The 27,851-nt window shown below is 48.1% G+C and overlaps 1 protein-coding gene across 1 annotated transcript; it reads left to right on the top strand.

The window, feature by feature from the left end:
- The first annotated feature begins 50 nt into the window (after nucleotides 1-50).
- Nucleotides 51-27,759, top strand: ACSBG2 (acyl-CoA synthetase bubblegum family member 2). Its single transcript, XM_047774443.1, has 12 exons — nucleotides 51-212; nucleotides 5,479-5,567; nucleotides 6,262-6,382; nucleotides 9,419-9,505; nucleotides 12,165-12,314; nucleotides 16,990-17,166; nucleotides 19,979-20,160; nucleotides 20,293-20,526; nucleotides 23,647-23,864; nucleotides 25,995-26,134; nucleotides 26,239-26,485; nucleotides 27,670-27,759. Exons 1-12 carry the CDS (start codon nucleotides 66-68, stop codon nucleotides 27,741-27,743), a joined length of 1,866 nt encoding a protein of 621 aa, XP_047630399.1. The 5' UTR covers nucleotides 51-65; the 3' UTR covers nucleotides 27,744-27,759.
- The last annotated feature ends 92 nt before the right edge of the window (nucleotides 27,760-27,851 follow it).

The following is a 27,851-nucleotide window of genomic DNA, read 5'->3' as shown; positions in this document are numbered from 1 at the left end:
CTACTCATCGAGATGGAGAAGTGCTTCTGAGGCTATCAAAACACGGGCCAGGCCATGAGACCCCCATGACCATCCCTGAATTTTTTCGGGAGTCAGTCAGCCGATTTGGGACTTACCCAGCCCTTGCATCGAAGAAGAATGAACAGTGGGAAGTTCTGAATTTCAACCAGTATTACGAGGCTTGTCGGAAGGCAGGGAAGGCCATGATGAAGGTAAGTGAGCTATTCGTTCTTTCATTTGTTCATCATGCACTAAATCGCTCATTCTATGTATACATACATATGGGACAAAATGCACAAGACATCCCAAGATACAAAGGTTAACTTGGTGAAAAATTTCCTTCCAACCTTTGACCCTTCTCTTATGGAGGCAGCCACCATTTGCAGTGTGTGTGTGTGTGTGTGTGTGTGTGTGTGTGTGTGTGTGTGTGTGTGTGTGTGTGTGTGTGTTCTGGGGAATAAATTACGTGTATGTAATTTGTTATATGCAGATTTTTACACACATGGTAGCATACTATACCCAAGGGTCTGCATCTTGTTTTTTCTCCCATTAGCACAGTAAATATATGTATTAGCCAGCTTCTGCTGCATAGCAATTTCCCCCTAAACTTAGTGACTCAAAATGACAAGCATTTATTATCTCTCTGTTTCTGTGGGTCAGGAATCCAGGAGTGATTTAATTGGATGTTTCAGGTTCAGGATCTCTCATGAGGTTATATTCAGCTGTTAGCCTGGGCTGCATCATCTGAAGGCTTGACTGGGGCGGGAGGGCCCACTGCTAAGCTTCTTTACATGGCTGACTCTTGGCAGGACTCTTGGCTGACTCTCAGTTCCTTCCTCTATGGCCTTCGCCATAGGACTGCTTGAGTGTCCTCACAACATGGCAGCCAGCTTCCCCCAGAATGAATGATCCAAGAAAGGGAGTGAACCAGATGGGAACCAAGGTATTTTTTTATAACCTAATCTCAGTAATGACACACTATCACTTCTTCCACATTCTACTGGTTACAAGGACCTCTATACAATATGGGTGGGAATTACACAAGAACACAAATGCCAAATGAGACTCATTGGGGACCATCTTGGAGGCTGGTTGCTGCATTCTGAGGTCCCCCCATGTTGATTTTTTTCATTTTTCACCACCCTGTGGCATATGAGTTCCCAGGCCAGGGATCCTATCCGTGCCGTAGTCGTGACCTAAGCCACAGCTGTGGAAATGCCGGGTCCTTAACCCACTGTGCTGGGCTGGGGATTGAACTGGCGACCCAGCACTCCCAAGATGCTGCCAATCCCATCACACCACAGCGGGAACTCCTCAATTTTATTATTTTTTTAAATCCATATTCTTTCCAACAACTGCAAATACATATGTAAGAGTGTTGCTTTAACCAGTCCCCTACTGGTGGGCATTAAGTTGTTTCCAGACTTTTGCTACCATACATGGTGCCCAGTGAACCTTCTTTGAACAATGAATTCCTACAAGAAGTGCCCTTTTATGTCCACTCACAGTGTATGAGAATCTGCTTATGTACACTCTTGCCAACACAATGTTGTCAAAAATATTCATCTGCAGAGTTCTCTGGTGGTTCAGCAGGTCAAGGATCCAGCATCGTCACTGCTGTGGCTTGGGTTGCTGTTGTGGCACAGGTTCAACCCCTGGCCTGGGAAGTTTCATGTGCTGTGGGATGGCCAAAAAATGTTCATCTGGGCCAATGTGATAGGCACGTCGGGTAGAATTCTTTTTTAAAAAATTATTGGTATAGTTGATTTATAGTGTTGTGCCACTTTCTGCTATACAGCATAGTGACTCAGTTGTACAGGTATGTACATTCTTTTTTCTCATATTATCTTCCATCATATTCCATCCCAAGAGATTGGACATAGTTCCCTGCGCTGTACATTAGGACCTCACTGCTCATCCATTCTAGATGTAATAGTTTGCATCTATTAACCCCAAACTCCCTGCCCATCCCACTTCCTCCCCCTCCCGCTTGGCAGGCAGAATTCTAAGATGACTCTTCCAAGATTCCCAAACTCTTGGTGGGCTTATGCTGTAAAATCTTCTCCCTGTGACTGTGGACAGGACTTGTGACCATGATGGGATTTCCTTCATGTGGTGGCAAAACTGAAGAGATTCTGCAGGTGTACCAAGGTCTCTAATCTGTTGACTCTGAGTTCATCAAAAAGGGCAGGCACACAGGGTGGGCCTGACCTAATCAGGTGAACCCTTAAACTAGAGATTCTCTTGCTCTCCTTGAAACAAACTGGCATGTTTGGAGAGGGTCATGTAGTGGGGATGGAAAACAGCCTCTAGGAGGTGAGAGCAGTCCTCAGTTGGCAGGCAGCAAGAGAACAGGATCTCTATCATTCAACTACAAGGAAATGAATTCTGCAAACAACCTGCAAGGGTGGGGAGGCCCCCAAGCTTCAGAGATCACAGTCCCCACTGATACCTTTGGTGGTAGCTTTGAGAGATCCTAGGCAGAGAACCCGGCAGCTACAGCTCCCAATCAACTCTTAGCCTGGAAACCTCCAGTTAGGCTGCTGCTCAAGTCCTGACCTGTGGACACTGGGGTAATGTGTGATGTTTGAAGCCGCCACATTTGTGGTGATGGGTCATGCAGCCAGATAATGGACATAACAGGCATCTCATATTGTAAAATGGCTATCTCCTGATGGTTTTGATTTACAGGAAATCTGATCACATTTTGACCTAGACCCAAGATCCTCTCTCCCCTCCACTGTTGCCCGTGAGTCTTCATCAAGAGACTGAGAGGTCAGGATTAGGAAGCATCTTCTGAGGCTGAGTTTCTTCTTGGCTGCCCCGTTCCAATACCATAGCACTGTGGTTAGCTGGTCCCAGAAGATGGTTTTCTTTAGTTATGCCCTTAGTTCTGGAGTTCGAGGACCTAAACCTAAACCTCAGGGACCCAATCAGAAATAAGACTGTTTATCTACACATTAATAGAGACATTCTGTCTACAGTGAAGACAGCCTTTGACTCACGAAGCAGAAATGCCTGGCATCATGTTTTGAAGCACCAGCAGGCAGATGCCCTCCAAAGGCTTAAGTTTTCCCTGAGAACAGCAGGTCATAGCCACTCTGGCTCCAAATGACTAGAAGTGCCAACAAAATTGGGAGTTTCCAGGACAAGAACGGGGGGGCTTCCCCCAAAACTGACTGCCCTCACATCTGGGTCTCCTGATTCATTTTTGAGCACATTCAGATCAAGGCTACACCTTCAGAAATGCAATTTATCAGCAAGATAGAGCATCACTCTTTGAGTATTGTTATGATGAAAAATAAAGATAAATTCACTACGATGGTTAATTAGGGGGAAAAAAAAAAAGCAACAGGAGTTCTCATCGTGGCTCAGCAGAAATGAATCTGACTAGGATCCATGAGGACACAGGTTTGATCCCTGGCCTCCTCAGTGGGTTAAGGATCTGGCGTTGCCATGAGCTGTGGTGTAGGTTGCAGATGCAGCTCGGATCCTGCATTGCTGTGGTTGTGGGCCAGCGGCTACAGCTCCCATTCAACCCCTAGCCTGAGAACCTCCATATGCCCCAGGTGCAGCCATAAAAAAACAAACAAACAAACAAAAAGAACATAAAATAACAAGTGTTGGTGAGGACATGGAGAGACTAGAGCCCCCATGCACCACCAGTAGGAATGTAAAAGGGGGCAGCCACCTTGGAAGACAGTCTGGTGGTTCCTCACAAAATTAAACTGCAGGCACTCCCATCATGGCTCTGTGGTTAATGAATCCGAATAGTATCCATGAAGACATGGGTTCGATCCCTGGCCTCACTCAGTGGGTTAAGGATCCAGCATTGCCATGAGCTGTGGTGTAGGTCGCAGACGAGGCTCGGATCTGGTGTTGCTGTGGCTGTGGTGTAGGCTGGCAGCTACAGCTCCAATTTGACCTGTAGCCTGGGAACCTCCATATGCTACAGGTACAGCCCTAAAATAAATAAATATATAAAATAACAACAAAAAAAAACAAAATGAAAAACTATGAATTGTCTTATATGATCCAGCAATTCTACTTCTGGGTACACGTCCAAAAGAATTGAAAAGAGGGACTCAAACAGATGTGTGGACACCCATGTTCACAGCAGCTTGATTCCCAATAGGCAAAAGGTGGAAGCAACTCAAGTGCCCATGGATAGATGGATAAACACAATGCTGTCTGTTCATACAATGCAGTGTTAGCTCTAAACTGGAGTGAAATTCTGACACCTGCTACAACATGCATGGATGAAGAGGGGAACATTAAACTAAGTGAAAGAAGCCAGACACAAAAAATGACAAATGATTCCTCTTATATAAGGTCCCCAGAGGAGTTAAATCCACAGAGATAGAATAGATGGTGGGGTCAGGGGCTGGGAGAGGGGATGGGAGTTAGTGTTTCATGGGAACAGAGTCTTGGTTTGGGAAGATGAGAAAGTTCCAGAGATGACAGTGGGATGGTTGCACAACAATGTGAATGTGCTTAATGCCGCTGAGCTGTGCGCTTAAAGGTGGCTAAAACAGTTATAAAATAAAATACGCAAAATTTAGAGGGGGTTCTCCTGTGGTCTGGTGGTTAGGATTCATTGCTTTTGCCCCTGAAGCCTGGGTTCGATTCCTGGTCTAGGAACTGAGATCCCACATCAATTCACTGCACGCTGGGGCCAAATTTTTAATTTAAAAAATTTAGGAGTTCCCGTCGTGGCGCAGTGATTAACGAATCCGACTAGGAACCATGAGGTTGCGGGTTCGGTCCCTGCCCTTGCTCAGTGGGTTAACGATCCGGCGTTGCCGTGAGCTGTGGTGTAGGTTGCAGACGCGGCTCGGATCCCACGTTGCTGTGGCTCTGGCTAGGCCGGTGGCTGCAGCTCCGATTCGACCCCTAGCCTGGGAACCTCCATATGCCGTGGGAGCGGCCCAAGAAATAGCAACAACAACAACAATAACAACAACAAAAGACAAAAAACAAAATTTAAATTAGAATAAACAGGAGTTCCCATCGTGGCTCAGCATTTAGCGAACCCAGCTAGCATCCATGAGGACGTGCGTTCCATCCCTGACCTCGGTCAATGGGTTAAGGATCCAGCGTTCCTGTGAGCTGTGGTGTAGGTTGCAGACGTGGCTCAGATCCCGTGTTGCTGTGGCTGTGGCACAGGCTAGCGGCTACAGCTCCGATTGGACTCCTAGCCTGGGAACCTCCATGTGCCATGGGTGGGGCCCTCAAAGACAGAAAGACCAAAAAAAAAAAAAATTAGAATAAACAAAGGGGGTATTATGTAGAGGGAGGTAAGCCAGCCTCCCAATGGCCCCCAAAACATCACACTCCATATTTTAGTCTCAATGCTGGTTTTCCCCCATGTGATTCCATGGGCCTGGAGGTCTGCTTTCACCTCCCAATGAGCAGATCCCACCAGCAAGCAAACCAACTCTGTTTCTGTTTTCTGTTTGTCTGCTTTTGCCTTCCCAGTTGGGCTTGGAGCCTTTCCACTCGGTCGGTATCCTGGGGTTTAACTCCGTCGAGTGGTTGATCGCTGCTCTTGGTGCCATCTTAGCAGGGTAAGACCCTGGGCTCCATTCCCTGGGACGGTTGGGACAGGGGGGCTGCTACTCCAGGTCTAGCAGCCCTGGGCTGCTTCCCCGAGATGGGAACAGGGTTGCAGATGCAGCCCAGACAGGCAGGCAAGACAAACACACACCCCAATCAGACAAAAGACTCGCAGCTCAAATACAGAGGGTGCCTTGACAACCCAGGAATACAAACACAACAAGATTTTAAATGGGCAAGAGACTTCAACAGAAACAGCACAAAGGGACACAGCCAATAAGCACTTGAGAAGATCCTTGCCCTCTTCAGCCAGCAGGGGAATGCAAACACAAACCAGGACAGAAGGGTGAAAAGCAAGAACAAAAGGTTGTGAATGAAGGGAACAGGTTGGGGGGGGGTGTGTTCAAACCCCACCTTTTATTTGCTAGAGGACTCTGAACAAGTGACTTCCCTGCCCTGAGCCCAGTTTCCTCATCCGTAAAATGGGATACAATGAGGGCTCCATGATCCATGTCATAATGACATCACAGGAGTCTATACTCTCAACATCACTGTCATTTTTGTCCTTTTCGTCACTGGCAAGTTGTGAGGCCAAGGCTGCAAACTCAGAACTCACCTGCAGAACCTTTCCCCTCCCCTCCCCTTCCAGGACACTGTTGACTTACGGTGCGTGTATACACCTGTGCGTGGGTCTTCTTTTCCCAGGGGCTTCTGCGTTGGTATTTACGCCACCAACTCCACGGATGCCTGTCAATACGTCATTACTCATGCCAAAGTGAACATCCTGATGGTGGAAAATGACATGCAGTTGCAGAAAATCCTTGCGGTAAACCCCCCACCCAGTGCCACCTGACACTGGGAAATGCGGGTGTTGGGGGCTGGAGTGGATGAGTTTAATTTCCAATTCACATTCAATTCCTACGCAGCTTTCATTTTTAAAATGTGTCTGTGTGTTCTTTCATGTAGAGGCCATTGTTTATTCATTTTCTTGTAGAAGTGTAGTTGTTTTCCTTCTTTCCTTCCTTCCTTCCAGCTTTTTAAGGCCGCATCTGTGGCATATGCAGGTTCACAGGCTACAGGTTGAATTGGAGCTGTAGCTGCTGTCCAACACCAGAGCCACATTAACGCCAGATCCAAGCCAAGTCTGCAACCTACACCACAGCTCACAGCAACACCGGATCCTTAATCCGCTGAGAGAAGCCACGGATCAAACCCACATCCTCACATATAATTGTCGGATTAGTTATCGCTGCACCACGACAGGAACTACCCCCCTTTTTTTTCCCTGTTTTTGCCTGTGCCCTCGATATGCAAAAGTTCCCAGGTCAGGGATCAAACCAGAATCACAGCAGTGATCTGAGCCACAGCAGTGACAACACTGGATCCTCAACCCAATGAGCCACCAGGGAACTGCAGAAATGTAGTTCTTTTGAGCCTTGTAATCCTTGCACTTTTCATCTCCTATAATCGTTCTCCTTTTTGAAATGCTTTTGTCTTTCTCTTAGGCTTCTCTTCGAAGTTTGATCCCTTCCTGTGTCTCTGCTCTCTGGTGCCTGGCTCTCCACTCAGGGCCTACATGTTTGTTTTGTATTCTTCCTTCCGAGATCCGATGACCTTGTTAGAGTTTACATTTTCTGTTGGAAGATTGGGTGGTGATTTCCCTTTGCTTTGTGGTGGCTTTCATTGTGCACAAGTGAAATCTGATCTTTCTTTTATTCTCTTAGTCCTTTTTTTTTTTCCCCTTGTGATATCTTTGTATGGATGTTGTAGAAACCTTTCCGAAGTCTTGTGTTTGAATGAGCTGTAGGTGCCTGAACCAGCTTTTGGCAGAACGGCCCTAAGGGGAGAGGAGTCCTTGGGGTGGGGGGGGGGAGCCTAGATGACCAGATTCATCCCTCACCTCAGTCCCAGAGCCTCTGTGACTATTTCTTTAATGCCACATGTCACCTTCTGAGTTGCACTTTTTAACACTTCTGGAGTTGAGATGTCCTGGATTTGATGGCATCCTCTGAACACCATGGGCCATATGTTTTCCCCACATTTTAACTTCTCTGAATTTAGGGTAGATTTCCAGACTCAGTGAAATCCAGCCAGACTCCGTGAAATAGGACATCTTGTACCACCAGGCCTCCTTCATTGCCTACATCTTGACCTGGTTCATGAGGATAGACTTTTTTTCTTTTTTCTTTTTTTTTTTTGGCCATGGCCTGCAGCTGATTGATGTGGATCTCAGTTCCCAGACCAAGGATTGAACCTAGGCTGCAGCAGTGAAAGTGCCAAGTCCTAACCATTAGACCCTCAGGGAACTCCTAGAGTTCTACTTTTTGAAACTGCTTTCTTCAGGCAGGATGCTCTGGTCCCCATACTCAGTCTGGCCCTGCCCGACCTGTTCATGGCAGAACACACCGTGGGGTGGGTGATGGGTAAGGACTGGCCAGTGGGGGGAGGGGTTGCTTTCTCCTTCCTTTTTTTTTTTTTTTTTGTCTTTTTGCCATTTCTTGGGCCGCTCCCACAGCATATGGAGGTTCCCAGGCTAGGGGTCGAATCGGAGCTATAGCTGCCCGCCTACACCAGAGCCACAGCAACACAGGATCTGAGCCGCGTCTGCAACCCACACCACAGCTCATGGCAACACCGGATCCTCAACCCACTGAGCAAGGCCAGGGATCGAACCCTCAACCTCATGGTTCCCAGTCGGATTCGTCAACCACTGCGCCATGACGGGAACTCCGCCTTCTCCTTCTTGCTGTGAATACTAGCTTATGATTTGGGTTTCTCCACTGTTAGAAAATGCCTCATGCTCCCTCCTTCCCCCTGTAGCCGCCTTACTATTCTGACTTCCCATCCTCCTTCTGGTATATTCAGCCTTACTTGCATAAAGCAGTATCTGAGTGCTTCCTGTCTCTTAGTTTCACCAAAGATGCAGTTGGGAAGAGATCTGTCATTCTGGTTGCTCTGTCTGAAAGACTCAAAGCCAGGCACCCGGTGCGCTCCTCCCAAAGTGGATACTCAGCTCTACCTGGAGGTCTGTGATGCTGGGTGATAACCACAGCTTGTAACTCCCCAGTGCTTTTCTTCTTCCTTTAGAACAAAATGCAGACTCCTCCAAAGTTCGGCCTCCCTCGCCCTCACATCCTTTCTTGCCTCCTCCCTTCGCCATCCCCCTTCCACCTCCATTCCAGACATCCTGGACTTTTCCTCTCTCTCACCCATCCCAGCTGCTGCCTGCTTCAGGCTTTCTGATGTCTGCTCCTTCTCTCTCTGAAAAACTCTTGTCCAGTGTTTACAAGCACTTCTGTCATCTCTTCCCTCTGTCCACGCCAGAGACTTGGGTCTAATGATAATCTGCGTACTGGATGCTGGAAGTGACCCCCTCGTTGGATTGGCTAGAAATGTCAGAGAGGTACACTCCTTCCTTTGCAAGCACAGGGGACAAGAATCCCACAGGCCTGGTCCCCTGAGCCTTATGGTCCTAGGTTTAGGTAGAGGGTTCTGAGCCCACCCAGGTCCTAGACACCTTCATGGAGGACTTCTGTGGCCTGACTCCAACCAGAAGGTGAGTGGGATCTTGGCTGCATGGTGAAGATGCCAGGAGAGGAAGAGCCAGGAGCGCTGACCTTCAATTCATCAACCAAAAGCCACAACTCTGAGCAGCAGAATTCAGGAGCTGTTGCCCTCATCTTCAAGGACCACAAAGAAGCCAGTGGTCCTAAGTCCAGGCTGCTTAGTGTCAGTCAAGGCAAAGAGCCATGTTTTCCCTTGGGCAGGGGAAGGGAAAGTGGCCGGGATCCCTGTGGGAGAGGTTGGGATGCACTCTCTTGGAGGTGGGCTGCCATGAGGTCCATGTATAACTTTCTTTCAGATTCCAAAGAGCAGGATGGAGACCCTAAAAGCAATCATCCAGTACAAAGTGCCAGTGAAGGAGAGCAAATCTAACAACCTGTATTCTGTAAGTGTGAGAGGGGGCACGGAGCAAAGAGGAGGGCACCACCTTGAAAGGGAAGTTCACCACTCTCAAGGGAAGTGGGTGATGAGCAAGGGAGAGGGTCGGGCCATACCAGAGGGAAGTGGGTGGGGACTGTCAGAGGAATTGGGTGGTGAGCGAGAGGGCAGAGCCATACCAGGAAAGGGGGTGAGGCTTTTGAGAGAATTTTTTTCTTGCCTGGAGGGTCTGATTTACTAGAGAGTGATTATTTACCACTGTGTAACAAATCACCCCAGAAACTGATGCCATAAGACAACACCAATCATCTTATTATTAGTTTTCTTCAGATCATTAGGGTAATTTGAAAAAATACTGCATCACTGAAGATTAGGTGTGTTAGAACCCACAGCATTGTTTAAATATTAAATGTATATTCAAACCAGAATTTATGATAAATTTACTTTCCAGGCTTTCATGGATGCAAAGTCATCAATATTTTGATTTAAACCCTTGGCCATTTTTAATACATACAGATATGTATACAGCGGCACATGCTTCTGCTATGGCTTGGACTAACAGCCTTGCTGGAGCTTGCCTTAATTAAAATGTTGATGTTTCTCATGCATCCCGGATTTGCTTTGCTTTGATAGTGACTTATAAAATATTGCATTAAAATATTATTTATCTTGATTACCAAGCTTTTTTTGGCATCTCCTAATATTTTGCACTCAAGGAGACGGCCTGGGTCCTCACTCTGGTCTTGACCCTGCAGCTAGGGCTCCTCCAGCACCCTTCTCTATCTCTGTGCTGTGTCTCCGTGTGACTTCTCCAGCATGATGATTTCAAGACCTCGAGACTTGTCTGGTGGCTCAAGTCTCCAGAGGGAATGTTTTGAGGGAGAGAAATATCCAGGTGGAAACTGTCATGCCTTCAAAAACCTATTCTTGGAAGTGACATACTGCCCATCAAGGTCAAGATTCAGACACAGGCTCTACCTCTTACTGAGGGAAGAGCAGAGCCTCTGAATAGCGTGTGACACCACAAATTTTGTCACTTTTTTTGGAAAAATTCACTCTGCCTAAGGGTCTTCTAGAGTCAGAAAATGCTGGGGTGCAAGCAACAGAGATCCAGTTATGATGCCTGGCATTAGATACAGAACCAATTCCAGATTTTCAAGAGGGAGGGCTAGATTGGACCAGACTGGGTCTGGTGTCTGCCCAATCCAGTCACTTGTAGCCATGGGAGGATGGAGCCAAGCACAAGCTGTGAGGGAATCACACTTTGGTGGGGAGGGCTTGGAGCATCTCTCAGGGAAAGGACAGGGTCCCTCAAAGGGCTGCTCCTCTCACCATCACCCTACCCCATTAGAGATGGACTGGGCAAAGCCCCCTGCCCTTTCTGATGGGGCCCACATTCCTCTAGGCAGGTGGCAGGCAATGCTGGCCATTTCTGGAGTGCTTCTACCTTGTAGGCAGGACATTTACCCTCATCCAGAGCCTTGCTGGGGGCTCAGGGGTAGAATTTTTGCAAGTCTCATGTGAAATTTGGTCCACAAAGCCCAAGAGTTCCTTCTGAGCCACCAAATTCTAAGGTAGTTAAGAGCACAGGCTCTGGAGTCAGACCGTCTTGGGTGAGAATGCTAGTTTCTCTGTCTACTTGCTTTGTGATCCTGGGCAAGTAACTAACCTACTTTGAGCTTTATAGCTCCTTCATCTGCCACAGGGAGATGATGTATCTATCATCAGCCAGGATATCTTTGGCTGCAGGTGACAAAAGCCTGACCTCAAACAGATCAAGCTTAAAAGATCATATGTTGGCTCATATAACTACAATCAGGTGTGGACTTCAGGCATGGCTGTAACCAGGGGCTCAAATTATGTGATCTAGGCTCCATTTTGCTCTCTTGATATCTGGGCTCCACTCTAGCCTTGCTTCCCCTCACAGTCCTGAGATGGTCCAGCAGCTTTTTTTGTTTTTCGTTTTTTTTTTTTTTGGCCGCACCTGCAGCATGCAGAAGTTCCTGGGCCAGGGATAGAATCTGCGTTGCAGTGGCAACCTGGGCGACAGCAGGGACAGTGCATCCTTAACCCACTGCACCAGCAGAGAACTCCAGCGCTACATCCCATTAATGCCTGGATGACTCATTCATGAAGCCCTGACCTTCACTGTGATTGGATCACCTGAGGTCATGTGGCCAGATCCAGTCCAACCACTGTGGCACTGGGCAAAGGGGACCCTCTGTCATAAACCAATCAGGGTCACCCTCAGCCACATCAATCTGGTAACTAAGAAGTTTGGGGTGCCAGTGGAATCTAGGAAGGCAGAGAACAAATAATTTCGAAGCCCACTGTTGTGAGCATTTTACATATATTAACACATTCACTGCTTAGAACCACCCACGGAGATGGGTCTTGATGTCATTCCCATTTTACCCATGAGGAAACTGAGGCACGGAGAACTTGAGCAGCCTGCCCAGGAAATGGAGGAACAGAAGCAAACATCTTAGGGCTTTTGTAAGAGATACCGGGGCTGGCACAGCCTAAGCCTTTTTTCCCACCGGGAATCATGCTTCAGAAGCAGCCAATGGGGCAAGATGTGACCAGGGAAGAGGAGCTCCTTGCTGGGGAGGTCCCCTCTCACACCCCTCGAGTCCCCACCCTCTGCTTACTTTTTCCTTCCACAGTGGGATGATTTTATGGAACTTGGGAGAAGCATCCCCGATGCCCAGCTGGACCAGATCATAAGGAACCAGAAGGCCAACCAGTGTGCTGTGATCATCTACACCTCTGGGACCGTAGGCAACCCCAAGGGGGTGATGCTCAGCCATGACAACGTAAGTGCCACCTCTGCCAACAGAGATGGACTCTGCAGTATCCAGGGTCCCTGCAGTCCAGGGCAGCAGCCTTCAGGCTACTTTTGTTCTTGATCCATGGGGGCACAGTGGCATTTACAGGCCCAGTACACAGTGGGTCACTAATCTGTGGGGCATAGAGACTTATGCAAATGCTTTGGAGAGGGGCAGCCCAGGGCAGGGGCTGAGATCAAGGACTTGGGAGCAGACCTGGCTCTGCGATCTTGGGCAGGACACCTGACATCTCCAAGCCTCAATTTCCTCATCTGTAAAACGGGTGTGATGTCACAGTCCTGGCCTCATGGGTTAATCTGGAGATTTAATAATTTTTTTTTCTTTTTAGGGCCACAGCTGTGGCATATGGAAGCTCCCAGACTAAGGGTGAATCAGAGCTGCAGGTGCCGGCCTACGCCATGGCTTGTGGCAAAGCTGGATCCTTAACCCACTAAGCGAGACCAGGGATTGAACTCACATCCTCATGGACACTGTGTTCGGTTCTTAACCTGCTGAGCCACAAAAGGAACTCCCTAAATGAGTTAACATTTGTAGAGAGCTCAGAACTGGGTTTGATAAAATAAGTACAGGCAAGAGCAGTAGACACACTGTGTTTTAGAGGTGAAGCAGAAGTTGATGTTTTAGTTGCTCGAGGAAGTCTGTGTGCTTTGAGAAACTCATGTACGTATGGATGGAGCCCAAAGCTGATGGGAATTTAGATCACTGTTAGGAAAGAATAACAGAAGTACATGCTAAAAGATCTCAACCCTAGAAAATGCTGACTTCTCTGCAGGGACCAAAAGCAGATCGGTAGCTGCCTAAGGAGGGCAAGGGGGCCTCAAAAGAGCGATGGAAATTGTCACCATCTGGATGGTGGTGATGGCATCACGGGTGTAGACCTATGGCCAATACCGAAGTGCCAAACTGTACACTTCAAATGTGGGCATCTCAATTACACCTTGATAAAGCTCTTGGTTTTTTTGTTTGTTGTTTGTTTGTTTGTTTTTAGGATTAAGAAAGACAGTGATACTTCATTTCTGCTGCACACTCACTACATGCCGGGGGCTGTTCTGAAGAGTTTTACATGTAGTAAATCCTCGCAGCGATTCTGCAGTTCTACCCGTTCTTTCAGGCAGATGCTGTTTCCACAGCTGGGAAAGCTGAAGCCCAGAGAGGTTAAGCTGTTTGGCCCAGGTCACACAGCAAGCAGTATGGCAGAGCCAGGATCTGAACCCAGACAGGCTGGCACCACAGTCCACATTTTCAACTACACTGTACATCTATGTGGCTAAGGTGTAAAGATATCCAAAGGTGTGATCAATGCAAACGTGTTGAAAAACAGTAAGCAGAACACAAGGCTGCTTTTGTTAAATACCGAAAAATGGCAGCGAGTGATGTGCACATGTATAAATTTTAAAAGCAGGGAAGTGTCTCGCAGGACATGTACCAAACACACTCTTTTCTGTGAGTCAGAATAAAATTGCTAGTTTTTATTGGTTTTGTTTTTTGTCTTTTTAGGGCTGCACTTGCGGCATATGGAAGCTCTCAGGCTAGGGGTGGAATTGGAGCTGTAGTCCCTGTCCAAACCACAGCCACAGCAACACCAGATCCAAGCTGCATTCTCGATGCATGCCACAACTTGTGGCAACACCAGATCCTCAACCCACTGAGCAAGGCCAGGCAATGAACCCGGATCCCCACTGAGATAACACTGGGTCTCCAACCCACCAAGCCACAACGGGAACTCTGAAATTCCTAGTTTTAAATGGAAGCGTTTCTGCTTTATAAGCACTTTCCCCACCAGCCTAGCTTAATAGTTGGCAGCACACATTAGCCTTTGCACTGAGACCCACGTGGCTCATTCCTTCACCTTTCCCGAGTCCCTGTTCAAATGTCACCACCTCCATGAAGCCCTCTCTGACATCCATGTTTAAAATTGCAAACAAAATAACAACCCCCCCACCCCATTAGCCCCCCAATCCCTCTTTGGTTACTGTTCTTCTTACATTGACATATTAGACAGTCACTTATCATGAATATCAGCTCCCTGCGGACAGGGGTTGTCTGTCTTGCTCACTGCTGTGTCTTTAGTGCTCGGTGTATGGCAGGACTCAATCCACTGTGTGGAATGAATGAATGGAAAGAGTCTGATTAGTTTAGTCCCCCACCCCACCCTGGCCAGCGTCCACGTTCCCAGTGGCTTTGTGTCTGGTGAGACCATCTCCTTGCAGAGGGCTGACAAAAGCTGAGTCCCTGGCTCTCCCACCTGCTATCTGCGTCACCTGAGAAGACTTCCTTGACTTCTCTGGGCTGCAGTTTCCCCATCTGTAAAATGGGGTCAAGAATGGCTGCTACCTCGTAGAGCTGCTATGAAGATGAAATTATTTCCTGTATGTGTCAGTTAGCTATGGCTGTGTAACAAACCATCCTAGAACGTAGTGACTTAAAACACCAACAATATATTATTGCTGGGTCTGAAATTTGGGCAGGGCTTGGTGGAGTGTCTTTTCAGCCCCACAGAGTGTCAGCTGGGGTTACTCCACTGGTGGCCAGGCTGGGCTGGAAGGGCTTCACTCACATGTCTCGTAGCCTTGGGCTTCTTCACAGCATGGAGGCTTCGAGGGTATTGAACTTCTCAGCATGGCACTGGCTCCCCCGAGAGCACACACACCCTGACCCAAAGGCCAGTCTAATGGGGCTGAGTGTCACAAGTTACACGGTGTTCCCATCTGTTACTCAAAACAAGTCACTAGACCAGCCCTGTGAAGGAAAAGGAAGACAGATTCCAGCTCTGAATGGCAGGGGTGGCAGAGCATCTGCAGGTGTCTCTAACCAACCACAGAGACATAAAATGCTCAGGACACTGCCTGGCATGCAGTGAGCCACACTGATGTCAGCAATGATTATTTTTAAAATTATCATCATCTTTAGAGCGAGAAGTTAAGAACTAGTCCCATATTCTCAACCTATGTGGACAGTTTCTTCTATTTATAGGGTTCTGTGCCACGTGGAGATACACCCTTAACCCCTCACAGAAGCCCAAGGTAAAGCTGTGTCCTTGACCCCTTTTACAGATGGGGAAACTGAGGCTTGGAGAAGGGAAATGACTTGCTCAGGGTCAGGGAGCAAAGAAAGGCCTCAGCCAGGATCTGAACCCAGGAGTGTCTAAACCAGTGTAAATCATGGTCTACACACACGTAGCCCCTTTTCTCAATCAGCTGGGTTCCTTGGTCCACTGTGAGTGACAGAGCTTATCAGGGCAGAGGTGAAATCCTTCCATTCTGAGGCCCAGAGAAAGAAGAGGGGACGAATCTTGAGGGCCTACTGTGGGCCAAGTGCTTAGTATACACTTCATTGCATTTAAATGTCCTATTTCCTCATTCATTCATTCAACACAAATTTACTGGGCACCTACTATGTGCTGGGAAAACAGCTTTGAACCAAGTAGACCCAGTCACATCCCTGGGGAAGACAGACAGGGAATGCACAAATAAAACTCACCAGGCCATGGTGAGTAGTACCGAGGGGATTAGATAGATGCTGGAAACTTCAGTGTGGGCAAGGTGAGACAGCCCCTCTAAGGAGGCGACATTTAAGCAGAAGCTCAGCATCTAAGGAGTCAGTTGTGGAGAAGGTTGCAGGAAGAACATCCCAGGCAGCGGGAACAGCCAGTGCAAAGGCCCTGAGGCAGGACCTTGCCTGAAGTGTTGGAGGAACAGTGTAGAGGTCTGTGTGGCTGGATTAACAAGGTGACTGTTTGCCAGAGATTTATGACACCAGTAAGAAATGTAGATTAAAAAATTATAGGTTTGCTAAAATTTACATCAAGGTATGTGTTGGAGAAAGTAAAACAGTAGCACACATTGTTGGAGAGTTTATGCAAAGGGATTATGGATGGCCTTTTTGGGTGGATTATGAGTGTTTGTGGGTAGTATTGGTTTCACAGCTTTATACTGGGCACAAGGAGCCTCTGTGCCCATTTTACAGATGAGAAAATAGAGGCTGCAAGGGATTTTAAGCAAACGGCCAGGGTCAGTCAACCAGTAAACTGTGGAGTCAGGATTTGATCCTGGAACACTCATTGAATCCTTCAGATTTCTGATTCTCCGGATAGACATTCTGACTCTAAGGGTCTATAGTTGGGCCCTTGAGTGTCTGGTAATTACCCCCCAACCCCCACTGCCTGCTGAATCTGACAGCTCCTCCTAGCCTCAGGCAAGCTGGTTAACTACTCTGCGCTTCTGGTTCCCCATCTGTCAAATGGGGAGAAATGATCAATCTCCATGTGTTAAGATGATGATTAAATGACTCAATGTTTGTAAAGTATGAGAGCAGTGCCTACCACATAGAAGGTGCTATTTGCTAAGTAACTGCTTTTTTTTTTTTTTTTTTTTTGGTCATTTTAGGGCCGTGCCTGTGGCACATGTAAATTCCTAGGCTAGGGGTCTAATCAGAGCTGCAGCTGCCAGCCTACATCAGCTGACAGCAACACCAGATCCTTAACCCACTGAACAAGGCCAGGGATCAAACCTGCATCCTCACGGATACTAGTTGGCTTCGTTACCACAGAGCCATAACAGGAACTCCGCTAAATAACTGCATTTAAATGGCCCTCAGGCAAGGATGGAGGCGCAGTGGGTTGCAAGCTCAGTTTGTGTTGCAGATCACGTGGATGGCGGGAGCTGCAGCGAGGGAATACAATCTGGCTTACGCCTGCGAAAGGCAGGAGGTGGTGGTCAGCTACCTTCCTCTCAGCCATATTGCAGCTCAGATGATGGATGTGTGGATACCCATGAAGGTTGGGGCTTTCATCTACTTTGCTCAACCAAATGCACTCAAGGTACTAAGGCTGAGGGTGGTCGAGCCAAGTGGGTAGCTCCCCCAAGCCCCGGATCTGGGGGGGGTTCCTTCTCTATCACCTTATGCTCCCAGGTAGCAGCCTGTGAAACAGTGGACCACCTTCTAGTTTTTATCTTTATTCGAGTCATGGTGTTTGTATATGGTTGTGCAGACTGTACACGGTACAACCTAAGACTAAGATGTGAATGATGTTGAAGGTGGAGCGTGTGTATGTGTGTAGTTTGGAGTTTCTTTTAAAGCCAGTATTCCCAACTCCAAAAAGCTCCCCAGGCCAAATATTTGGAGCAGTAAAATCTGAGCTGAACTGACGTGAAGCTATTTTATCCCACTTATTGGGAATATGGGTATCTGCAAAAATGTTAAAGTGATGGATTTCAGCTGGCTTGTCCAGACATCACTGTGGGATTCATTTAACAAATGAAGTACACACCATACTACCTTTCTGAAGGCCAGAGAACACTAAATCCCAAACATCTGGCCCCAAGAGTTTGAGATAAGGGATTCTGGAGAATAGCAGGGTCCTAATCACCCTCTAAAGGCAATTTTCAAGAGATTTCTGGGAGTTCCTGTCATGGCTCAGTGGTTAACGAATCCGACTAGGAACCATGAGGTTGAGGGTTCGGTCCCTGCCCTTGCTCAGTGGGTTGACGATCCGGCATTGCCGTGAGCTGTGGTGTAGGTTGCAGACATGGCTTGGATCCAGCGTTGCTGTGGCTCTGGCGTAGGCCAGTGGCTACAGCTCCGATTTGACCCCTAGCCTGGGAACCTCCATATGCCTTGGGAGCAGCCCAAGAAATAGCAAAAAGACAGAAAAAAAAAAGAGAGAGAGATTTCTTTTGCCATTTACCTCCAGCTTTTTAAAAATACATAATTTTTTCTTGATTTTTATACTTTTTTTTTTTTGCTTTTTGCTTTTTAGGTCCGCACCTGAAGTACAGGGAATTTCCCAGGGTAGGGGGGTCTAATAGGAACTGCAGCTGCTGGCCACAGCCACAGCCACAGCCACAGCCATGCCAGATCTGAGCTGCATCTGCAACCTGCACCACAGCTCATGGCAACACTGGATGCCTTAACCCACTGATCGGGGCCAGGGATAGAAACTGTCCTAATGGATACTAGTTGGGTTCGCTACCACTGAGCAACAACAGGAACTCTGATTTATGTACTTTTAAATATTATCTATTACCTTTCTATTGCAGTAGGTGAGGATTTAACTCCCTCATGCTCCCACCTTCACTCACTTTCCCTTTTCCCATCCTCTCAATGAAAATAACTCCTGGTTAATGGAGCCAAGGAGTTTACTACATGATTACATTTCTTGTCTGGTATGACCTTGTGTTTTTCCCAGAGTTAGCAGTTGCCTCTCTCTTCCAATTTGGTGGAAGTTTTCTGTATACCTGTCCAGTAGCTCCGTCTCAACTGTCACATGCTTATCAGTATTTCCCAAATGTTCAAATATCTATTGCATTATTTTCTCCTCCATCCTTCTGCCCTAAGAAGGACTGCTTGTTGTCTTGGGCTGGGCCCCCAAAAAGCAGAACCTGACATGGGGTGGGGATTTTTGTAATGAATTGAACAGGAGCTCTCAGGTGAAAACTGTAAGGGAGGGAGGGGACCGGGATAAGGCAGGGGAATACGTTCTTGTTGGAGCATAAGTGGAATTGCCCTTATTCAGACTGATGCCACGGGAAGCTCTGAAGCATGAATGGCACCACAGGAGTACTACTTTGAGGCAAGGCACCTGGGCTTTTGTACCCCCATCTCAGATTGCAATGGCTATAGGTGCGTGTGCTGATGGGGGTGCAAGACTTCCCAGGCATTTCTGAGTAAAGGCAATTCTCTGAAGAAGGAGGTGGCTGTGGACTGGCAGAGATCTGAACCAGACATCAAGAGTGCCTTCTACAGGCTGTCACGCAGGGACATCCCTTCCTCCCGCACCTGTGTTGAATCCTCCATTCTAGGTCATTCTAGGTCATCTGCATTTGCATTTAATCTTAAAATCAGCTTGTCCCTTTATAAGAAATAGCTTGGCTATTTTTGATAGGGATTGTATTGAACCTATAGATTAATTTGGGGGAGAATCTTGCATTTCTGCTTATAGGTGCACAACACTCCACTGCATGCTTGGGCCACCATTTCTTTTTTCTTTCTTTCTTTTTTTTTTTTTTTTTGTCTCTTTGCCTTTTCTAGGGCCACTCCCGTGGCATATGGAGGTTCCCAGGCTAGGGGTCAAATCGGAGCTGTAGCCACCAGCCTACGCCAGAGCCACAGCAATGTGGGATCCGAGCCGTGTCTGCAAACTACACTGCAGCTCACGGCAATGCCGGATCGTCAACCCACTGAGCAAGGGCAGGGACCAAACCCGCAACCTCGTGGTTCTTAGTCAGATTCGTTAACCACTGCACCACGACGGGAACTCCTTGGGCCACAGTTCTTTAGCTAATCCTCCAAAATGATGCACAACACATGTGCTTCTCTGGGTACCTGAGTCTTTTATTCAGCTGAATTCTGTCACCCACAGAAGTGATGTTGCCACGCTGCATTTAAAATGTTGATAGTACTGTCACGTTGCCTTCCCAAAATAGTTTACTAGTCTGTGCTCTCTACCAAATTCCCAGAGAAAGCATGAAAATCTGACTGGCTACTGGCCAGCCATTGGGTTGGCTCCCTTGCGTCAGGAGCTCCCCCTGGTCTGATAAGCCAAGAGAAGGTTCTCCTGGGCTGAGCTGAGTGGCTGAGCAGAGATGGCCATCTGTGGTGCAGGTGTGGCTAACCCAGCTCTGCCCCTGGAGGGCACCTTGGTCAACACTTTGCAGGAGGTAAAGCCTACCGCCTTCCTGGGCGTGCCCCGAATTTGGGAGAAGATGCACGAGAAGATAAAGGAAGCTATTGACAAATCTTCAAGCTTGAGGAAAAAGGTGTTTTCATGGGCAAGAACTACTGGCTTCAAGGTCAACACAAAAAGGATGATGGGGTAAGTGATAGGTCCAGTGAGGCCAGGCAGGGAGGGCAGTGAGTAAGGGGGCTTAGCCTTCTCCAGCTGGGTCCCATCAGCCCCCTTGGGCCCCCATGGCTCTAAAACCCTCCTTGGCATTCTTGTTCACAGGAGACATGACACTCCCGTGAGCTACCGCATGGCAAAGGCCCTCGTGTTCAGCAAAGTCAAGAGCTCCGTTGGCCTGGATCACTGCCACATTTTCATCAGTGGGGCCGCACCCCTCAATCAAGAGACTGCTGAATTCTTTCTGAGCCTGGACATACGTATTGGCGAGGCATATGGCATGACCGAAAGCTCAGGACCCCACACCCTGTCCAACCACGAGAACTACAAGATCCTAAGGTACAAGCCTCCTGGGCAGACTCCCAGTCCTCTAGGAACACGGGGTCAAAGAGATGAAGATGGGAGGGTCGGCAAGCCTCTGGGCTAAGATGCATCCTGACTTGGTGTCTCCAGAATGACCCCTGTTCTCCAAGCCCCAAACCTTCATGACCGTGGGAAGCTCCCATCTGAGCATCCATGGAGAAGGGCAAGGGTTCACAAACGTTCTATGGACTCTCCCTATGTGTCACTTGCAAGCTCTGCCTCCAGAGGGCCCATCCCAGGCTCGCCCACCCCAGGTTCATTTCCTTTGGCCATGGGACCCTTCATCTCCCAAGCTCAGCTCACCTCAGGCTGCAGGATGGAGTCCATTGATACCGAACACCAAAGAAAGTTCGCTTTGAGTCTGAGGGCCGTGTTCCTTCACAGGACCTTCTGGTGGTGTCCCTGCCTGACCCCCGCCCGGCTGCCATATTGCAAGTATGGCTCTCTTCTCAGTTCCCAGCTGCCTTTGAACTTAGCAAAAACTAAGTTCCATCTTCCCAATGTGGCAAAACCACCTGCTGCCTCTTATTTTACCTTGAAAGCCAGTATTTCCCCCTCGCCACTCCACAGTCCTACATGGATCAGTTTTCAGAATCCAAATGTCCATTAGGGTTTTTTTCCCCAACCAAAGAATGGTCCTACCTTAAAAAGAAGTGAAACTGTCCCAATCCTGAAGGAAAGGTACACATTCCAACCTTTAGCATTAAAAAAAAAAAAAAAAGAAATGCTTTCAAAAAAAAAAAAAAAAAGGTGAAAGGCTCCTTCTCTCCCACCTTAAAACTCCAGTTCATTTATTTGTTGTTGTTGTTTTGTATTTTTGCCTTTTCTAGGGCCATTCCCGCAGCACGTGGAGATTCCCAGGCTAGGTGTCTAATCAGAGCTATAGCCGCCAGCCCACACCAGAGCCACCGAAACTCGGGATCCGAGCCACATCTGCGACCTCTACCACAGTTCAAGGCAACACCGGATTGTTAACCCACCGAGCAAGGCCAGGGATCGAACCCGCAACCTCATGGTTCCTAGTTGGATTCATTAACCACTGAGCCACGACAGGAACTCCCTCCAGTTCATTTTTTATGAGTTCATGAGGGCTACTGTTAACAAAGTTCCACAAAGTTAAACAACTAAAATTTATTTTCTTTCAATTCTGGAGACTAGGAATCTGAGATCAAGGAGTCCGCAGGACCGGTGCTTTCTGAAGCCTGTCAGGGAGAATCCATTCCATGCCTCTCTCCCAGCTTCTTTCTGGTGGTTTGCTGGCAATCGTGGACATTCCTTGGCTTAGTAGGAACACTGCCCCAATCTCTGCCTTCAGCTTCACATGGCACTGTGTGTGTCTGTGTCCAAACATCCTCTTTTTATAAGGACACCAGTCATACTGGATTTAAGGCTGCCCTACTCCATCCAGTACGACCTCATCTTGGTTTAACTAATTACATCTGCAACAGATTCTGTTGCCAATAAGGTCACATTCGGAGGTACTGGGGGTAAGGACTTCAACATGTGAACTGGGCAGCAGGTGGGAGAATGGGAGGAGTAGACACAGTCCAACCCATAACCCTCCCTGGGGCAAAACCACCACACCATGCAGTGTAGTGTTTTATATATGTGTGCGCGCGCACGCACACACACACGCACCTATCCCAAATGGGAGCATTTTCCATGTAAAAATGGACATAAATTTTCCCTTTCTGAACTATTACTTGCCAACTGGAACTCAGGAAACAAATCTACCCAGATAACATAGTGTCCCTTACTATTTGTATTCGTAACACAAACTTCCAATGAGTCTTAACTCATGCCACCCAGGCTCAGGAACCAAATGGAACTGGCTACTAAGGGATTCTTATCTTGTAGAGAATGTTCCATGTCTTAAGAGCCGCATGGTATTCCATTGGATGGATGTACCATGATTTATTTAACTAGTCTCCTTATTGGCGGATGTTCAGGGCTTTTTTCCCAATCAGTTGTCACTGCAAATGAAGCAAAAGTGAATGCTTTGAATATGCACCACATATTTTGCTAAAGCAACTGGTGAAAAATGGTATCTTGACACAACTTTCATTTACATTCCTTATATTATGAGGGAAGTTGAAAAAAATCATCTCATACACTCAAAAGACATTTGTATACCCTGTTCTCTGAACTATGTCCATATCATACACCTAATTTAAACACTGGATTGTTGATCCCTTTATTATTGGTTTGTTGGCACTCTTTACATATTAGGAAAATCAGCCCTTTGTCTTTGATATGAATTGCAAATATTTTATCCCTAGGTTTGTCAAAATCCCTAGGTATTTTGGTTTTCGTTAAGGTGGGTTTTTTTTTTTTTCTTTCTTTTTTTGCTGTGAAGATTTTTTTGTATCTTTACCTGGTTGAATTTATCAAACTTTCATAGCTTCTGAGTTTTTCCACATTCCTAGAAAAGCTTTTAATAGGGAAGTTGTAAGAAAGCTCTTTGTAAATTTTAAGCTTCTTCAAATTTTCCCTTTTATCTCTTGCTAACTAAGGAAATTCCCACACTTAACCCTAAGACCCCTGGCCCTTCTAACTGCCAGTAGAAGAGATCTAAGCAAGGCAATAAGAAAATACTTCCTTTTCTGCATCCTAAAACCACCCTCCCAAATGTTATCACTAGCAAGAGAAATTTCAGGAGAATCCGGATTTCAGTTCCATCTTGTGGAAGTAACTTTAGGCTCTAAAGAGATTCTGGTTGGTTGTTTTACTTGAAATCAGCCCCTGTTCATTGTGTATAGGTTGCCTGTTTTTCAAAGATGAGGGGGTTCTGTTGCTCTTCTGGAGCAGTTTGTCCTCCTCCCATTTACGTGAAGATTAAAAACAATCTACAACTCTGCTGGGTTTCCCAGCTCACAAAGCATTTGGGAATTTGACTCCCTTGATTGAACAGCTGTCCCTCCTTCATATGGAGGACACCTCCTTATGCCCACCAGGTCCTGGAAATGGTGAAGCAGCAGATCCAGCACAGGCCAGCTGAGCAGAGTGTTAGGAGCCTGGCCCACAGACCCAGGATGAGTTGGATGGGTGGCTTTGTCTCTCTGAGCCTCAGTTTCCTCCAACCCCATCTCCTGGCAGCTCTGGAAAAGTCATCCCTGGGTGTAAGAACATGTTGTACCAGCAGACCAAGGATGGTGTTGGGGAAATCTGTCTCTGGGGCCGTCACATCTTCATGGGCTACCTGGAGAGGGAGGATGCGACCATGGAGGCCATCGATGAGGAAGGCTGGCTCCACTCGGGGGACCTGGGCCGCATGGACAACCAGGGTTTCCTCTTCATCACAGGCCGCATCAAAGGTACAGGGGCAGGGCTCTGCAAGGGCCTCCTGCAGGCAGGCCAACCCTGAACATTCAGGGCTCCCAGCCCTCACCTTTCACAGGAGGCCCCACACAGATGTGCAGGGACTCCCCAGTCCATACCCCCCAGCTCTGTCCTTGGGCCCTCAGCAGGATGGACCTGGAAAAGCAGCCCATACTGGCCCTGAAACCTGTTCCCTCCCCTATCATTTGAGGATAACAATAACTACAGAGTTCTACCAATTAAATGAGAATTAAGTGAAATCATGTCAAAGAGAGATCAGCCAACTTTTCCCATAAAGGGCCCGATCATAAATACTTTTGGATTTGCAGGACACAGGGTCTCTGTCGTAGCTGCTCCACTCAGCTGTCGTGGTACAAAAGCAGCTACAGATGATACACAGACCAATGGATGTGGCTGAGTACCAATACCAATGTCATGATTTTCATATGTCACAAATATCTTTCTTCTTTGGATTTCCTTCCAATCATCTTAAAATAGAAAGACCTTTTTAGCTTATGGCCATTAAAAAAAAAAAAAAAAAAAAAACAGGCAGAAGGCTGGATTTAGCCCATAGGCTGTAGTTTACCAACCTCTGATATAGAACATTTGGCACTGAGCCTGATGTGGGCAGTAAATATTCAATACAAGATCTATGTCAGCATTATTTCCACAATAGGCAACAGAAGGCCCTTCTTAAACAGGTTTTGGTGAAAAAGTGAAGCTGTTGGCTCAAAACAAGAAAAGTCCAAAGGTCTTGCTTCAGGCATGGCTGGATCCAGGTGCCAAAATGACATCACAAGGAATTTCTTTTTCTTTTTTTTTTTGTCTTTTTGTCTTTGTTGTTGTTGTTGTTGCTATTTCTTGGGCCGCTCCAGCGACATATGGAGGTTCCCAGGCTAGGGGTTGAATCGGAGCTGTAGCCACCGGCCTATGCCAGAGCCACAGCAACACGGGATCCGAGCCGCGTCTGCAACCTACACCACAGCTCACAGCAACGCCGGATCGTTAACCCACTGAGCAAGGGCAGGGACCGAACCCGCAACCTCATGGTTCCTAGTCGGATTCGTTAACCACTGCGCCACGACGGGAACTCCCACAAGGAATTTCTATTACCAAACTCTCTTCTGTGTTGATGCCATTCTTGAAGAGGACTTTTCCAATTTGGTGACAAGATGGCTGCCAACAGTCTAGGCTCATCCTAACTCCCAAGGTATAAGAAAGAGTGGATCATTCCCAATAGTTTCAACAAGTTTAAGGGCTGATTCTCATTGGATTTTCTTGGGTCTGTATCCCACCTCAGAATGAATCACCCTAGGGGATGGAATATGCTGACTGATCAGACATGTCACATGCTCAGCCCTGAAGTCCATCTCACCCAAACCACAGAAAGATAGAGGGTAGTTCCCTAGAGAAGCCTGGAGGAGTCACTTGGTAGAAACACCAGAGATGTCCATTAAGGGATCAAACTGATTATTACTAGTGCTGTAATGCCCTCGGTGAGGGCAGCGGCAAGATCATGGAATGGGATGGGGAGAGTCTGTGTGGGTGGGACAGGAAGCAGCCAGCATCCCAGAGTGAAAAAAAAACAAGTAAAGGATGTGTCTGGGGCAGGAGGAGGTCTTTAAGAATTTTAGAGGTGGGGGAGAAAGTGATGCGATTCTCTTAGAACTTGCCAAATTAGGGATGCTACACACCCTGCCAGGGTAAACATGACTTAGGTTCTTTGGTGAGGCTGGGAGAGTGGCCAACTGATGGAAGCAGCAGGCGAGAGAGATGGGGCGTAGCCAGAAGCAGCTGACTATCTCCCAAGCAAGATCCTGGAGAGTGTGGAACAGGGTATGGGGAACCAAGAAAAAGTCAAGGAGTTCAGAAGCAGCTGTCCAGGTGGAATGCCCAGGACTTGAACTCCTAATGAAAACGTGAAGATGGGAGAGGAGGGGTTGAGAGACTTTGGGTCAATGGCTTGGAAGAGGACAGGGTGCAGGTCCTGGCCACACGCAGGGGGTGGTCCTCTGCTTCTGGGGTGAGTGATCATTGGTGCCCACAGCTGTCTCCTCTGATCCTCGAAGGGGCAGGGCTCTTGTACTGTCTGGGTTGAACCCACCACCAGCCATGCTTTGTTTCAGAAATTATCATCACTGCTGGCGGCGAGAACGTGGCCCCCATTCCCATCGAGAATTTGGTGAAGGAGAAGATCCCCATCGTCAGTAATGCCATGCTTGTGGGAGATAAGGCCAAGTTTTTGAGCATCCTGTTGACACTGAAGGTAATGTGGATGATCTGGCGGGAGGGACCCGTTTCTCAGGCCTCAGGGCTGGCCAGGGAGTGTGTGTGGATGCCGGGTGTTGAGACCAGGGTGTCTCGGGGCAGTGTGAGTTCGACAAGATGACCGGAGAGCCACTGGACAAACTCACCTGGGAGGCCATCAAGTTCTGCCGGGATGTGGGCAGCCAGGCGTCCACTGTGACTGAGATCTTGGAGCTGCAAGACCCCCTGGTCTACACGGCCATCCAGAAAGGCATAAATGCTGTGAATCAGCAGGCCATCTCCAACGCTCAGAAGATTCAGAAGTGGGCAATCTTGGAGAAGGACTTTTCCATCAGTGGCGGAGAGCTAGGTGAGCAGCCTGGAGAGCTGGGGGCCTTGGCACTTGGAGGCTGGCCCCTTGCTGGAAATCAGAGTCTGTGGGGCCAGCCATGGACCAGGAGGGGGATGCTGCCACTTCTACCACCCTACACACACACACACACACACACACAGAGTCCCTCCTCCCCAGAATAGCACACCCCTCATTCTGGAAATAAAAGTCTGAACTCCTCTCCTTCACACTTCCCCACCCCAAGTGCACAGGCCTCCTCATGGTTTCCACAACTCTCCAGGCACTGTCCTGCCTCAGGGCCTTTGCACCTGCTGCTCCCTCTTCCCCCTCAATTATTTGCCTGAATGGCTCCTTCCCATTATCCAGGCCTTATCCTAAAGGTTACCTCCTCAGAGCAGCCTTCCCTGACCACCCTGGCTATGGCAGCTTGCCATCACCCCTAACCTACCAAGCCTGTAACCCACCATTGCATCTACTATACTGCCCTGTCTCCTTGCCTCTTTAACACTTCAAGACTGAAATTACCCTACACATTAGCTTATTTTTGCAGGCCACCCCCACGAGGGGAGAAGTCAGGGTGGGGGTACTGTGCTCCCTGGGGCTTACCCTCCACACTCAGCTGTGATCCAGCAGCGTGGACTACAGGGAGGTGGAGTGTGGCAAGCACACAGCCTTGAACAACCTGGGTTCAAATCCTGTGCCCGCTGGAGACAGTTCATGAAGTGACCTGTCCCTCCAAGCCTCGTTTTTTGTTTTTGTTTTTAATCTGCAACTTGGAAATGCGATCCTCGGGCAATTGTCCAGGACACCCGGAGGGAAGTCCAAACCCCTTGGTGACCAGAGGCTGCAGAGCATCCCAGGCTGTGGATGAGCCAACTCCTGAGCTGGGGAGTTCACCCCGCCATGCACTTGCTGGGTGACCTCAGAGCACTGGCCCTCTCCGAGCCTCATCTATAAAATTGGGAGATGGTGTCCCTCCTGGGTTGGGCACAGGGTCCCTAGCAGGCAGGGAGCGCAGTGTGCTCTCCACCCACCCACTTGTGGAATTCTCACCCTGGCCCAGGGACAGGAAGGGGGCTCCCTGATCCCCACTGACAGCAGAAGTGACCCCCAGCCCAGCCCTAGCCTGTTGCCCAGTCAGGCCTAGGGCACATGGACTCTTACTTCATCCCCCCACCTGAACAGCTTCCTTCTCTCACCAGGTCCAACGACAAAGATTAAAAGGCACTTCATAATCCAGAAGTACAAAAAGCAAATTGACAACTTCTACCTCTGATTTCTCTGGCGGAGCTGTCCCTGGCTGCCCCAATGGTGAGGCTGGCTTTGCTGGGCTGTGCCTCAGGCGAGTCCAACAGACACAGGTCTGTGAGCAGATCTGCCAAGG

Source organism: Phacochoerus africanus, chromosome 4 (assembly GCF_016906955.1).
Source record: "Phacochoerus africanus isolate WHEZ1 chromosome 4, ROS_Pafr_v1, whole genome shotgun sequence".
Lineage (NCBI taxonomy): Eukaryota > Metazoa > Chordata > Mammalia > Artiodactyla > Suidae > Phacochoerus > Phacochoerus africanus.
This window is presented reverse-complemented; position numbering and strand designations above follow the sequence as displayed.